The 13,274-nt window shown below is 49.1% G+C and overlaps 4 protein-coding genes across 4 annotated transcripts; 2 read left to right on the top strand and 2 right to left on the bottom strand.

The window, feature by feature from the left end:
• Positions 1-524: 524 nt before the first annotated feature.
• Positions 525-1,685, top strand: FPOAC1_006896 (uncharacterized protein; the record flags this gene model as incomplete). The annotated part of the gene is made up of 1 exon (XM_044851369.1): positions 525-1,685. One exon carries the CDS (start codon positions 525-527, stop codon positions 1,683-1,685), a length of 1,161 nt encoding a protein of 386 aa, XP_044710081.1.
• A 565-nt stretch (positions 1,686-2,250) lies between these two features.
• On the bottom strand, positions 2,251-6,378 carry FPOAC1_006897 (uncharacterized protein; the record flags this gene model as incomplete). The annotated part of the gene is made up of 1 exon (XM_044851370.1): positions 2,251-6,378. One exon carries the CDS (start codon positions 6,376-6,378, stop codon positions 2,251-2,253), a length of 4,128 nt encoding a protein of 1,375 aa, XP_044710082.1.
• A 2,485-nt stretch (positions 6,379-8,863) lies between these two features.
• Positions 8,864-9,165, top strand: FPOAC1_006898 (uncharacterized protein; the record flags this gene model as incomplete). The annotated part of the gene is made up of 2 exons (XM_044851371.1): positions 8,864-8,948; positions 9,002-9,165. 2 exons carry the CDS (start codon positions 8,864-8,866, stop codon positions 9,163-9,165), a joined length of 249 nt encoding a protein of 82 aa, XP_044710083.1.
• Positions 9,166-9,666: 501 nt separating this feature from the next.
• FPOAC1_006899 (uncharacterized protein) lies at positions 9,667-11,372 on the bottom strand (the record flags this gene model as incomplete). Its single annotated transcript, XM_044851372.1, has 3 exons — positions 9,667-10,703; positions 10,755-11,127; positions 11,193-11,372. 3 exons carry the CDS (start codon positions 11,370-11,372, stop codon positions 9,667-9,669), a joined length of 1,590 nt encoding a protein of 529 aa, XP_044710084.1.
• Between the last annotated feature and the right edge of the window lie 1,902 nt (positions 11,373-13,274).

Here is a 13,274-nt window from a genome sequence, read left to right on the forward strand (position 1 = left end):
GACTCTTCTCTCAAGGTCACGGACGATAGGTTGATCCTTCCGAGAAATATGGAAGAAGCACACACTATCCAATGAGAGTCTATCCTCGAGTCCACCATCCAAACATCGCATCCAATCACGATTGCTTCTGCGTAACAAGCCAATCACTGTAATTAAACAGCTTGCCAAACTCAAGTTTACAGAAATTCTTCGGCGCCACTTGTAGCTCGACATGTGGCGCTTACTGTGGCTGCCGCACGTGACGATATTCTAATCTTATCGCTCTGTGGGGCACCGCCGAGTTAAGCTCAGGTTCCAGAAAAAAAGTTCCTTCACTCGAGACTGAGCGACGGCTTCGTCAAATTTTCCAATTGATAACGCTCAACATAATCTTTTTTCTCAATAATACAGAGAAACCGCGCTATCAGCGACGCAAGGGCCGAACTGCTTGATTCGCTTCTCGATTTGCATATCCTTGCACGCGACCCAGCCATATCCTTTTTGCGCCCGCTTAAACAACTTTCACATTTCTATCCCCCATCATAATGTCGACAACAAAACGCAAGGCGCCGGTTAAGCTGGCTGCCCCTGTTTCTCGAACCAGCGCTCGAATTCCTAACAAGGCCGTCATCGACGAGTCAAAGGCCTCCATCGCTGGCCCCGATGCCTACGGATCTTCCCAGGTCGAAGCCATTGAGCTCTCGTCCGATGCCGACAGCGACGAAGATATCTCTGACGCTGAGAGCCTCGCTGAGGAGAAGGAGCAACAGAAGTCCACTGAGGAAACTTCCAACACAAAGCTCGTGAAGCAAAAGTCTAATGATGAGGACGAGGAGGAGGACGCTGAGGGCACATTGCCTTCATTCGGAGAGCTTCTTCGCGCCGAGAACGACATTATTGATGTGCCCTCAGCTCTCAACGGCGCAATGGTTTCCCACCGTACGCGAAACACTATTGCACCTCCTAGTCACCAGTCTCTGTCTACCGTTCTCACTCAGGCCCTTCGCACCGACGACACAGACCTTCTCGAGTCGTGTTTGCACACCACCGATCTCGCCACCGTCCACAACACCATTGAGCGCCTTGACAGCGCTCTCGCCGGTACTCTCCTCACCAAGCTCGCAGCTCGCCTGTACCGCCGTCCTGGTCGTGCCGGTGCTCTTGTCGCCTGGGTTAACTGGACACTGATTGCCCACGGTGGTGCTCTCGCATCGCAGCCCAAGGTCCTCCAAAGCCTCAGTGGTCTGCAAAAGGTCCTCGCTGAGCGCGCAAAGGGTCTCTCCAGCCTTCTCGCCCTGAAGGGTAAGCTCGAAATGCTCGAGTGTCAGATGAAGCTCCGACGTAGAGTTTACAGCGGCGGTCTTAACAACAGCGGCGACTCAGACTCTGACGATGAGGACGTTATCTGGGTTGAGGGAGAGGATGAAGCTGCGCGCGCACCTGGCCGAAGGCGCGCCCTGGATGGTGATTTCGACGACTCAGATGATGACGTTCCCATCACCAACGGCTTTGTCGGCGATTCTGACGACGAGGAGGAATCAGCCGGCGAGGAGGCTGATAGTGATGCTGAAGAGTCTCTCGACGAGGATGAGGTCGACCATGACGATGTAGACGAGTCTATGGGCGAGGATGATGAGAGCGATGTCGAAGCCGCACCACCGTCCAAATTGCAAAAGACTGCCTCCAACTTTAGCAAGAGGAGATGAACGGATCTGGACTGAAAAGCATGTAGAAGAGTGAAAAAAAGGGGGAGGGTATAAAGGCTTGTTAACATCCTGGCGTTGGTCTTTTAGACATTGGGTTGCTTTAATTTTTCTGTATCTTTGTTTTGGCAATATGACGAGTTGATACCTTCCCCATACTCTCTCCGCATTCACTTCTAATACACGGATTTGAAAGCATATCATTGTTCATGTTCTCGGTCTTGAAGTAGATGCTGCCAGAATACAAACAGATTATGAATGAATAAATTGTTTCCTTGTTTAAAAATCGCTGTCCTTCCAGCTTTACAGGTATTTCCAGCGCCATGCCATGCTAGGTGCCATGCAGAACGAGAAAAAGCAAAGTCCTTGAATATGTAATACCGTCCATCATCTCCGATCCTCTATCAAAATACACCAAACACCATATTGATAGCCATGCCATACGCTTCAGATGGGTTGTTTCCCGTTTTCTATGTTTCCTCAAATGTATTAAAGTAAAATTGCGTTTTCGAGACGTCTCTCGGTTGGGCTGATAACTGTTTCGGTATAAAACAGACAGATCAAGTTCTTAAGGGAGAACACCCTGGCGCCACTGTTCGATTCTGTTGGTAGGGCCAGCTTGACCAGGCATTTGCATACCAGGTTGCAACATGTTCCCGCCATAAACGCTCATGCCACCAGCGCCGTACGGACCTGGTTGCATCGGGGCACCATACGTATTAAACACAGCACTCTTTCGATGGTTAAGAGCCGGCTGGTTGAAAATCTGGGTGTGGAGAGCTGGTGAAGACATAGCAGCTTGAGAGTTCTGACCACCAAGGCCATTGTTGAAAGTACCGCCACGGTAACCACCAGAATGGGCATTACCCGCGACTCCCACAGCTTGGGGCATCTGGCTTCTGTAGGCTGCCATCCTCGCATCACCTTCTCTGACCAGTCTCCTCTCACGCTCAAGACGCTCGCGCTCTGCCATAGCTTCATTCACACTCCTCTTGGGATGAGCAGAAAGGACACTTGACATCTGATGCATTTGGCCGTTGACGCCAGGAATTGGCACTGGTGGCTCCTCAGAAGTTGCGTTCAGCTGGTTGAAACTCATTTCCCGCTCGCGGGCTTCACGCTCAGCTTGCAGGCGACGGCGGCGTTGACCCAAAGTTTCCTCCTCACCAGATTTAGGCTTACTCTCCTCTTCCGTCTTTTTCTTCTCCGGATCCTCAAATTGGTTGAGGAGTTCAACGGAAAAGGCACTACTGACAGGGCGGGCCTTGGGCAATAGATTCTCGGCCTCTTCCTTGGCAGCAAGGCGCTTTTTCCTGTCTGCAAGTGTCTCTCCTTCGAACTCATCATCGGGCTCAGGAGATGCGTTCTGTACAGACTGCTGTGCGATAGAGTGGGGTGTTGTAGGGAGATAGTTAGCGCTGAGGTTGTTCATGCTTGGTCTGTTGGTGATAACCATAGATCGAGGATCTTGACCATGGAGACGGGCTCGGCGGTGACTGAGGGGCTCGTTCTCTTCAATCTCACGACGCTCCATCAAACCTATGGGGCGGTTCAGATCCATAACATTCTTTGCGCCCTGATTGCGCGCTGCGATGACGGCCAGAGGTATGTCTTCGTCATCAGAGTTCTCATCAACAGGCTGTGCTTGGCCACCCTCTTCCCAAGCCAAGTTGATACGCTTGGTATTCCTTGTTTTCTTCTGGGTCTCTGCAACAGCGTCCATCTCTAGCAAGGTCGCGTGCATGCCACCCGGCCCGAATGTTCGTTGGGTTCGCTCTTTCTGCTGCTGTTTGCGGAGCTGTAGTTCAGCAAGCAGTGTTGTCGGGGGGCCGTGGTAGCCTTCTTCCTCAGAAACATCTTCGGCCTCGTCCTTGGCGGCCTGCTGTTCATCATCGCTATGCCCGTCTTCGAGGCCATTAACGCTGCGAGCTAAACCATCGTTCTCACCCGCGGTGGTCTCTGCGTTCACTGGTCCCAATCCAGACTCGGACTGGGCCTTTTGATCCTTGCTATCATCACTGACATGGCTGTGACGTTTGCCAAGCCACAAGAAAGAAGAGCGTTTTCTGGCATGCTTTTTATCAGGCTCGGGTTGGAGAGCGGTAGACGCAGCAACCGATGCGCGCTTCTTCTCTTTGCCGTAGACCTCCTTTCCGAGTCTGCCGGCACGTTCATGGTCGGTAAATGCACTGACAGGGGCATTGGCGGAAGCGTCCAAGATACTTTCGAGAGTGGCCATCGCCGATCCGTCCTTGACTTCGATATCCGGCTGCGTGTTGTCGGGGAGATCAAAGAAAGCACTTGCTCTCAGTTGCGGTGGCAGATTTGACATTCTTGACTTTCGCTCGTCTTGGTTCTTACGAGACAGCTTTTGAGGACGCCTCAATGTCTCAACCGACGAATCGGCAGTGGGTTCAGGTTGCACAGCAGAGGCGACACCTTGATCCGAATGCAAAGAACGAGCTGGATCTGGCTGTTGACCTAGTTCCCTAAGCTCATCAGATGACAGGGCAATGAATGATGCTCGGTGACCAGCCAGAGGATCAGGCAGCCAAGAGTCTCTAGTTGTATCTCGCTCTGGAGCAGGAGCATCCAGAACTTGTGATTTTCTGCCACCATCAAGCATAGCACTCATGACTTGGGAGCGTCGCTTGTTCCTTTCGTTGGCCTTGGGCTTGTTGGAAAGCTTGGGAGGCAAGTTGAGCATAGCGGGCACACGAGCTGGGTAGTAGAGCATCTGTTGTCCCGATTCGGGGTCCATATACGATTGGGGCCGGATGTCTGGACGTGGAGCGGGTCGGTATGCAGCTTGGTGTTGAGGTTGGGGCTCTACGTCGTCTGGAGGAGCGTAAGGGTCATCTTGGTCGGGAACCCAGTGTACGCCATCGAAGTCACCAAAAGCATCTTGACATTGTTGGAAAGTTGTGTCCGAGTGCGAACTTCCAGGTCGTTGGGGATCTCGGGACTCCTGGTGGCCAGTGTTTGCACGGGCGTGTGAGTGCTGGTTGTTCTCCATAAAGTCATCATCTCCCATCATGTTCTGGAAAACATCTGTGGCGGGTATGTTGGCGTCGCGGAGCTCCTCGGGTAATACGGAGTCGCCCTCGGGATTCTTGGCAGGGGTCTTGTCGGCCATGTCGAGAACGTCTTGGGTCAGTGCAATAGGTTCAGATTCTGAAATCTCGGCCAAAGAAACCTTTGCAGAGCGAACGCTCCTGATAGATGCCTTGCCCGGGCCGTGTCGTGATAAGACAGAATCTAGGTCAAAGTCCGGCCGGCCTGCCGAGTTCTTGGATCCTGATCTGAGTCGCCCGGTAAAGGAGTGGTTCGGGGAAAGTACGTATCCAGCGGGGGAATAACCACCGTGGCGTGCAGCGTTGTTTGTTGAAACAATGGAGGAAGCGATAGATGGGTGTCGTCTTAATTGTTCGACAGCGGAACCAGGAGTGTTGTAATCGTCAATGGACCCTGAGGCTTTGAGATTGGCAGCAAGTATAGAGGAACGTCGACTGTCGGATCGCTTTAGTTCAGTGTGTAAATCCCGGATTGCATCGTCGATGGAACTTGTCATAGACAATCGTTCGGCAGTCGCTTCGAGTTGTGCGATGTTACCGACGTAGGCTCCGGATCGTGCCTGGGAGGTTATGTCGGGAGTTGGATGTTTGATATTAAGGGATGGAGAGTCGGGCACTGTGCGGACGATTGGTCTTGGCGTCGGCCGTATAAAACTTGTATCAAGTTTGATGCCACTTAGTCGAGAAGAAAGGGATGTATTGCTTGAGGGAGGAAAACCGTTGTCGTGCGAGGAATGATCGTTGCGGTGTCTTTGATGCCCAGGGGGGACGGAACTGTTGCTAGTGGAAGAGGTAGTACTAGACATGGCCCGGGTGGCGCCTTGAGTAGCAGTGCAGTGGCTACTTGTCTGTGCGGGTGCTGTGGCTGTCCCTCGCGCAGGGAGCGCTCCCACAGATGAGGGCCCTGTGGGTGCTGAAATCGTCTCGTATTGCTGGTATCTGGTCGAACTATCTATTCGATACTCGTGCTGATCGGAATGATGGCCCCTGAAACCAAGAGCAGGGTCGGCGGCGTTTGATGGGGCGTTGCTATTTTGGGCAGACAGGCCTGTCGTATTTAAAGTAGACGGCGAAATGACTTTCGGCTGCGCTTGCGATGCACCGTTTTTCGACTGGCTCGTTTGGGTGATTTCTAGAGACTTGTCGCCCGATTGACCATCTAAAAGTGTTTGTAAATTGAAATCCTTCCCATCTGAATGAGAAACATTACCATCGTCAGCGGCACGTGCCGGTTCGGTGTTTCCGTCATCTGCAGTCTCTTTAGGTCCAGCAAGATCTGCACTGCGCTGGCTGTGAGTGCTGGGGTCTTTATTTGTAGCAGATAACCCCACTGAATTCGATGGTGATTGGTTGGAAGACGATGCGGTCTTGTCGACACTAGCTGGAGCACTAACACTGCCCGCTTCAAGACCAGTCGAGATGCACTTGTCAATGTCTAGAAAACATGAGTCGTCCATCATGCTGAGTGGTGTCGGGTTTTGGTCGGCCAGCGACTGAATTGAGACCAGCTCGGGGCTTGTGGTGAGGGGAGTTGAAAGAGGAGAAGAGAGGAGTAAGGATGCTTCTCGGGCCTCATCGAGTTCTTGGCCGTCGTGGGATATCGTCGCCTTTGAAGGAGTCATGATGACTGATTGGTGAGAGCACAAGTCGATGCGATCCTGCGCCAGCCGAACGAGGCAGGGAAACTGGCGCCTTTGTCTTGATTCTTATCAACAAGGATGCGCTGTGCATCCAGATTGCGCTGGAACAGGCAAGCAGGTGGATGTAAACGGGCAAGATTGGCGGGGATTTATAAAGTACCCAAATCTGAACGGCACAGCGTTATCGAGCTGCAGTTGAAAGTGTGGTAATGTCAGGTCACGGGCGATCATCCCATGATATAGTGAGTTGAAGTCGGTGTGAGCTCTGATGATAGCTGGCTGCAGGCGTCGCAATTTTAAGAGTAGCTTTGTTGATAGCGGGAAACCGGTGTCAAGGATTGAGGGGTTCGCGCGCAACTCCCCAGAAGCTGTCGAGATTATCGAGACAGCACGGCAGTGACTAGAAGTAGGATTAGACTATACCCAAGTCTGACGAAAGACGGATAACAGAAGGAAGTGGCCCTTGTTCGTGTACAAGCGGGAACAAAGCGGGAAAAGAAAGTGAAAGAAAGAAGAACGTCGTAGGAATGAAAGTCAATCCGGACAGAAAATAAGACTGGAATGACTGAAAGTATAGCAAGACGGATATATCCTCTGCAGCACAGACTTGCACTGACAAAGAGGACGATTCATCAAATTGTAGGTAGTTTTAGTGTAGCGTGCACAAGCCAAGGTAAGGTATCCTGGTGTTTCGCTACCAACCGGGGCGCGTCGCATGGAAAGACAGGATGATCCCAGGTATGTACATGCCGAGCCAGGCACAGGCGGAAAGGCCCGTAATAAGACAGAAGATGAGATGAAACAGAGGGGAAAACGTGGCAATCAGAGAAGAGACTGTACCTGGCAGAGAGAGCTTTTGCATTTGCATTTGCGTTTGCATGCGCTGTGTAACAAGAGACTGTCGACTTGCAATGGTCAATATAAAATAAAAGCAAATCAACCAACCAGAAATCAGGTGTTGACAAGTGCACGGTCTGATCTTCAGGTTGGACGAGACGCAAGACCAAAGCGTACAAAAAGCAAACCACGAAATAAAGGGTCGGTCAAGGTGTTACGAAAGCAGGTAACGAGAGCGAGATTTGATTGTTGGACAAGAAAGACTGATGAACAAGTAGTGACAGGAAGTGGATGTCGTCGTGGGGGAAGAGGGAAAAAGTTGGAAGTTGTTTGTTTCGCCCGTTGACTCAAGTGGGACGGGACAGGACAATTCATCGAAAAGTCAAGACTTGTCTCTCTCTCGATTTGACAACACTTGAGTCGTACAGTTGCATCAGAAGCTGTCGGTTGTTGACTAGGGGAAAGTAAATAACGGCAAACTCTAAAAGAGGGAAAAGCGAGCTTTTGGATGGGGTTGGTAGATTGCCGTATCACACACACTCATCAATATACACTAAACTAAGCTACCCTCTGCAATTAACTCTCGTTTTACCTGCAGTCGCCTGGAATAAATAAGCCTAACCTTAATAATTCTTTCTAAAACAAGCCACTGCATATTTTGTATCAAAAAACAACAAGGCTTTGAGCTGAAAAGAAGCAATAAGGTACTTCCATGATCAGCATACCTGCCAGTGTACATGGCAGGTAGATCATAGCGAAAAGCAACGCGTTTCATTCTGCATTGAACAAAAAAGTCAGAAATGACAGCTGCATTGGATCACGATGCAAACTATGGGTCTTTCTCTCTCTCTTTTACTCAGTTTTTATTACCTATTATTCGATCGTTGTAACCTGACAAGCATCGGAAACTGCCTAGAAATATCTCCGTATCCACACAAATTATCCTTCTCTTTTACCAGTGACCAATGATTTAACATGGTAAAAAAAGAACCGAACAAAGAGAAGACTTTTTTCTCTCGGCGTGTCTTACTTTCCACGTTTCGCCTACGGAGACTTTTTTGCTCATCCCCCAGATTCTCAGTCTCTTCATCGTCCATCATAATCAACAAAAAGGATGTAATCATCAAAGCCACTTGTCCAATAGTTTCATCAAAGTACGTACAGTCTTCAACATCCAATAGCTTTATCCAATTGAAAACTCAATTGGTCTAATACCCACCATCTTGGGCCACGTTCTGCCCTGTTTTTGGTCTGTTCCCCGGAAGCGGCAGAAGATGGATTTCATGGAATAACGCCAACTCTACCGGAGCCCACCTTTAGCCAGGTTTGTAGTCCCTGTAGCTCATGGACTGTAGACATTCCCATAGGTTCACATGCCACTCTATTCCAGTTTTTTTTCTCTTGCACTAGACTCCGCTCCTACTTCCATCAGCCGGAGCATGGCTTGGCTGAAGCAATGGATCTGTACCAAAGTACGGTGTATTATGCAGCAAACCAAGATATTGGTCAACTATGACGATCCCCAAGTTCAGCCTTGAGCTTTCCAACAGCTGCTGTGCCGCTCACAACGTCAGCCTACGAGGCAAAGTGAATCAGCGCCAAGTCACATCTTGTCTTATCATTACCAAGAATGCTGCAATATCTCGATCATCGGCAGGGGTTTAAATGGGCACCCCGAAGCTCTGGGCCATTTCTCCAGGGATCAATTCATAGTGGTCTCAACATTGAAACGTCTCTATTGATCGCCAACGACTAACTAAGCCTCAAGAAAACGAGAAAACCTCCCCCCCCCAACGTCCCCCTCTCAACAACTGTATCTGCCGCCCGCTGGTTTCACCACCACCTCTATATCAGCCACTGCTGCACAAAACATACTCTGTGGCGTCTCTGCCCCTGGTGCCCACGTTGGATCCTTGTTCATCAAATAAGTGAACACGCAGGGGAAACGTTGCGATTTGGTCATTTTATGCAGGGGCATGTGGCCCTCTGCCACACTCTAAAATGGAAGACGCTGCAACCAAAGAAACAACAGAAAACTCAGTGTAAAGGATTCAAAGTGCTCCGAAATGTAGAGTAACATCGTGAGTTTATTGTTGCATCCGGCATCGTGTCCAATATCCGTTAGTTATGGTTGTGAAACGAACGACAGCGGCAGTTGCGGTCCCGAGGCAATATGTGAGGTCTACTATTCAATTTCGGTGATACTCAGGGTCTTGTTTGTTCACCAATGACCCTTAACTAATTTCAATGGTCTGTGCTTGTCTGTTTTCCATAATATGACATGTAATATTATTCCACCGACTATCTGTGATATAGACTGCAACCAAATAACACGCTCTATTCAACGCCGGCTTGTATCAAATGCAGTCCGATTATTCATCGCTTCAGAGTTGGGTCCCCAATTCCCGAGCAACCCGCCAGCCGAAATATCTTTCATGCTGAATTCTTCGCCTCTGCATCCCTTCCCGACTCTTCCGTTGACCGTTGTGGGTTCTCTAATCTCTGCCGCTCCTCCACCGTAAGGTCACTCTTAGCAGACCCGATGTTGAGGAATGGAATAAAGAGTAAAGGAATACTTGCCACACCAAATGCCAGCCAAAATGCCACCTTGTAGCTCTTTCGAAGTCCCAGGTCTGATGTCTCTGCAACAGCAATGTCCGCAATACCGAGGAAGAAGCTGATTCCCAAGAAGAGAACACTGTTGATCAAAGCACCTGCAAGTCCTTGTCGGTGGCTCGGCATGTTGGTTGTCAGGAAGATATTGCTGACTGTAAATGTGATATCGATGCCAAGAGTACAGCACACCATGCTGGGGAATACCCAGGCCCAATAGTTCGGGTTCTCAGGCATGAGGGCGAACAACAACATGCAAATGGCGTTGGCCATAGATGAGATGAAAAGAAGTAGTCGCCCTGGTAAGAAATGCAGCGTAAATCCTCCTACGGTACCAATGATGAGACCACCTACGCACATGGGAATATACCAGACAGCAGTGATAAGCGGTGATCTATGCAGCACCAATTCCATGTAGAAGCTCGAGTAAAAGAGGAAAAGCCCAAAGGTACCGAAAGCCATAAAGAGAACGGCCATAAAACGCTTCATGCCCTTTGGCTCAAAGAGGTCGGCTGGTAGTAGAGGGACTTGCGCCTTGCGGGTCTCAACATACCATGCAGCTATCAGGAACATGATGCCCAGGATCAGTGTCACAATGATATATGGCGTCGCCCAACCGTTGGGCGCATGCGAACTGTCGGTCAGAGAGTAAACAACAAGGAGAAGACCCGGTACGATGGTTCCAACTCCCCACCAGTCCATGGGGATATTGACCTTTCTATCACGGTAGTCGAAGGGGACGGCGATGAGTGAAATCCCACATACAACGGCAAATATGATGGTGCCGATCCAAAAGTACCATCTCCAATCGAGAAACTCTGCAGATAGACCTCCAACAAAGATGCCTAAAAAGAAACCTTCAATGGTATTAGCGATGTGCTATATGTTCTAGGTACCACTCGACCTACCGAGAGGTGCAAAGCTGCCATATAGAGCAAAGACGAGGTTCTTTCGAGGGCCAGGGCGATAGGTTTTACCCATAAGCATAACACCACCTGGTAGATACGCAGCAGGACCAAGACCTTGCAGAGCTCGGCAGAAGATCAGCATCATGTAGTTCTTACTGAAGCCTGCAATGAGAGCCCATATGAAGAACCACAACAGACCAGCATTGTACACAAGGTAGCCACCATACATATCTGCTAGTCGACCCATTGGGAGCAACATGGCCCCTGTGACGAGGGAAAAGACACTTGAAGGCCATGTCTGCGACGCAGAAGGGATTTTGAGCTCTTCAGATAAGGGTGGAAGAATGACATGAAATCCACTGACGAAGAATTCCTGATGATGTCAGCGTCTGGAAAAGTTGACTCCCCGGAAGAAGTGGTCATTGAGATATAACTTACTGCCAGTAACATGGAGCAGAATACTGAGAAACCAAACCCTAGTTCAGACCATATCGACTTGAACACTTCTGGTCGTTGACGGCCGAGTTTGTCAACATCAACCGACGAATCCCGGCTCCCATCTCCGGCCCGGACACCGGAGTTTTCCTCATCGTCTGGCCGACTCATGACGTCTGCCATCTCGGACAAGAAACAAAGAGAGAATATGACTTTATATTCTCAAAATCGGTATCAATGTCTCGAACCATGAAAAAAAGAAAAAGATATACATCTTTGCTTTACAGTTTCGTATCCAAATCTCGGTTGCCCCCTCTAGAGTCATGGATCTGATGCTCTTGGCGAACAGGTGTGGATCTTGATGTGGAAAAAATTGCCTCCTTGGGATTAGTGGACTTACCTTGTTGCCCGCTTACCAACCGAAATCCTACCCCAATCATCTTTGTTCAATGAGAGTGACGCCCGAGGTGATGGCATTTTTACTATCATGACGACCAAGTCGTGGAGTTGAGCACATAAGATGACGACCACGACTGAAAATTTGAGGCGTTTTGATGTGACATTATCAATTGTTCCTACTAACACCGTGGGTATTCAAACATCACAAAAATAATCCGGCGTGGTGTAATGGCGCATCAGCGTTGGGCACACTCTACGGAGTGCCCGCAAGGGGGCGCTGGGACTGGGTTCAATTCCTAGAGCCGGGAGTCTTTTTTTCTCAGACCTCAGTTCTGATGTGATGACCTGGTCCCGACGTAAGTAAAACTGTCCTGGAGACTGCGATTGGTGTGGGTGTTCCTCGAAGTTTAATGATCGAAAGATGCAGCCTCGTCACGAAAGATAGGGCTCTGAGAGCAACCTTATTCTCACATAATACAAAAGCACTGTGAGACCTGCTATGCACCCACTTATTCTTCGTTTAACACACAAAGTAAGTGGGATAATAATTATTCAGCGTATTGCAAAGTTTAAAGTTCAACGTTGACGGGTGTATCTTACAGCGTGATCATTGTAGTCAACCATATTTACCAAATTTGACAGTGTATCAAGCACATACGACCATACCTATCAGAGAACTCGGGATCCCGTCCGCTCTCCCATAGATAAGCTGGTAAGGGGCGGATTAGTAGTTGGGTCGGTGACGACCAGCGAATCCCCGCTGTTGTATGTTTTTTTGGTGTTTTGTCTTTTTGCTTTTTGATGGGCTTTGATCTACAAGACATCCGCAAGCAAACCCGTGTCTCCTACTCCAAAGTCACAACATAGTGTGGTAATCTCTATCGAGAGGGTTTAATCAAGAGGTAGCTCATTAAAAAGGGATTCATACATATCGATATATGTGTTTCCAGCAGGGTTTTCCATTCAACCTTAGCCCTGCGATGGCCTGGTCCCGATGTAGGTAGAGCTGTCCTGGAGAAGGTGATAATGATATGAGGCTTTTGCTGTATCATTTGAATTACTTCTAGTCAGTTCAGCGTCATTCGAGTTGCATCTGCCAAGGCTCTTTGTCAGACCAATGTTGCAGGCCTTTGCACCTTGGCTATGCATCTCTGTCCAGCTTCTTTGATGACAATCGGACTCGAGATGCAATTTAGTTTCTACCACTAGGGTTCATGTATCTCATTGTGTTGTAGACACAATTGAGTCGAGAGATATATCAGATTCCATAACTCCTTCATTGCCAGTCAGTCCACGTGTGCAGAAGTTCAATTTTTAACACCTACGAATTGCCAGCTTCCATTCCGGCCAATATGTCTCTACAACGAACTATTAGTATCTAATGACTTTGCTCAATCGAGGTCATCAATCCAGCGTTCATGCATGCCACCCATTGTGTTGACGTTTGTCGGACCTCAATCGTAAAGTGGTTGAAGACATTTGTGCATATCGACGGTTTACTGAAAGACCACAACATTTTCGTACTACAAGGAAGGATCTAGATACACAGCGATACTTGATGCTATGTTCCGAAGAAATTTGACTGAATATCAATGCATCAGAATCGAGAAACGGCATCTAAAAACCAGTGTCAGTTATGATATGTGGTTGAAATAGGCTACCCTGGACATGGTATCGGAGAAACAG

Source organism: Fusarium poae, chromosome 2 (genome assembly GCF_019609905.1).
Source record: "Fusarium poae strain DAOMC 252244 chromosome 2, whole genome shotgun sequence".
In the NCBI taxonomy this organism is placed as follows: domain Eukaryota; kingdom Fungi; phylum Ascomycota; class Sordariomycetes; order Hypocreales; family Nectriaceae; genus Fusarium; species Fusarium poae.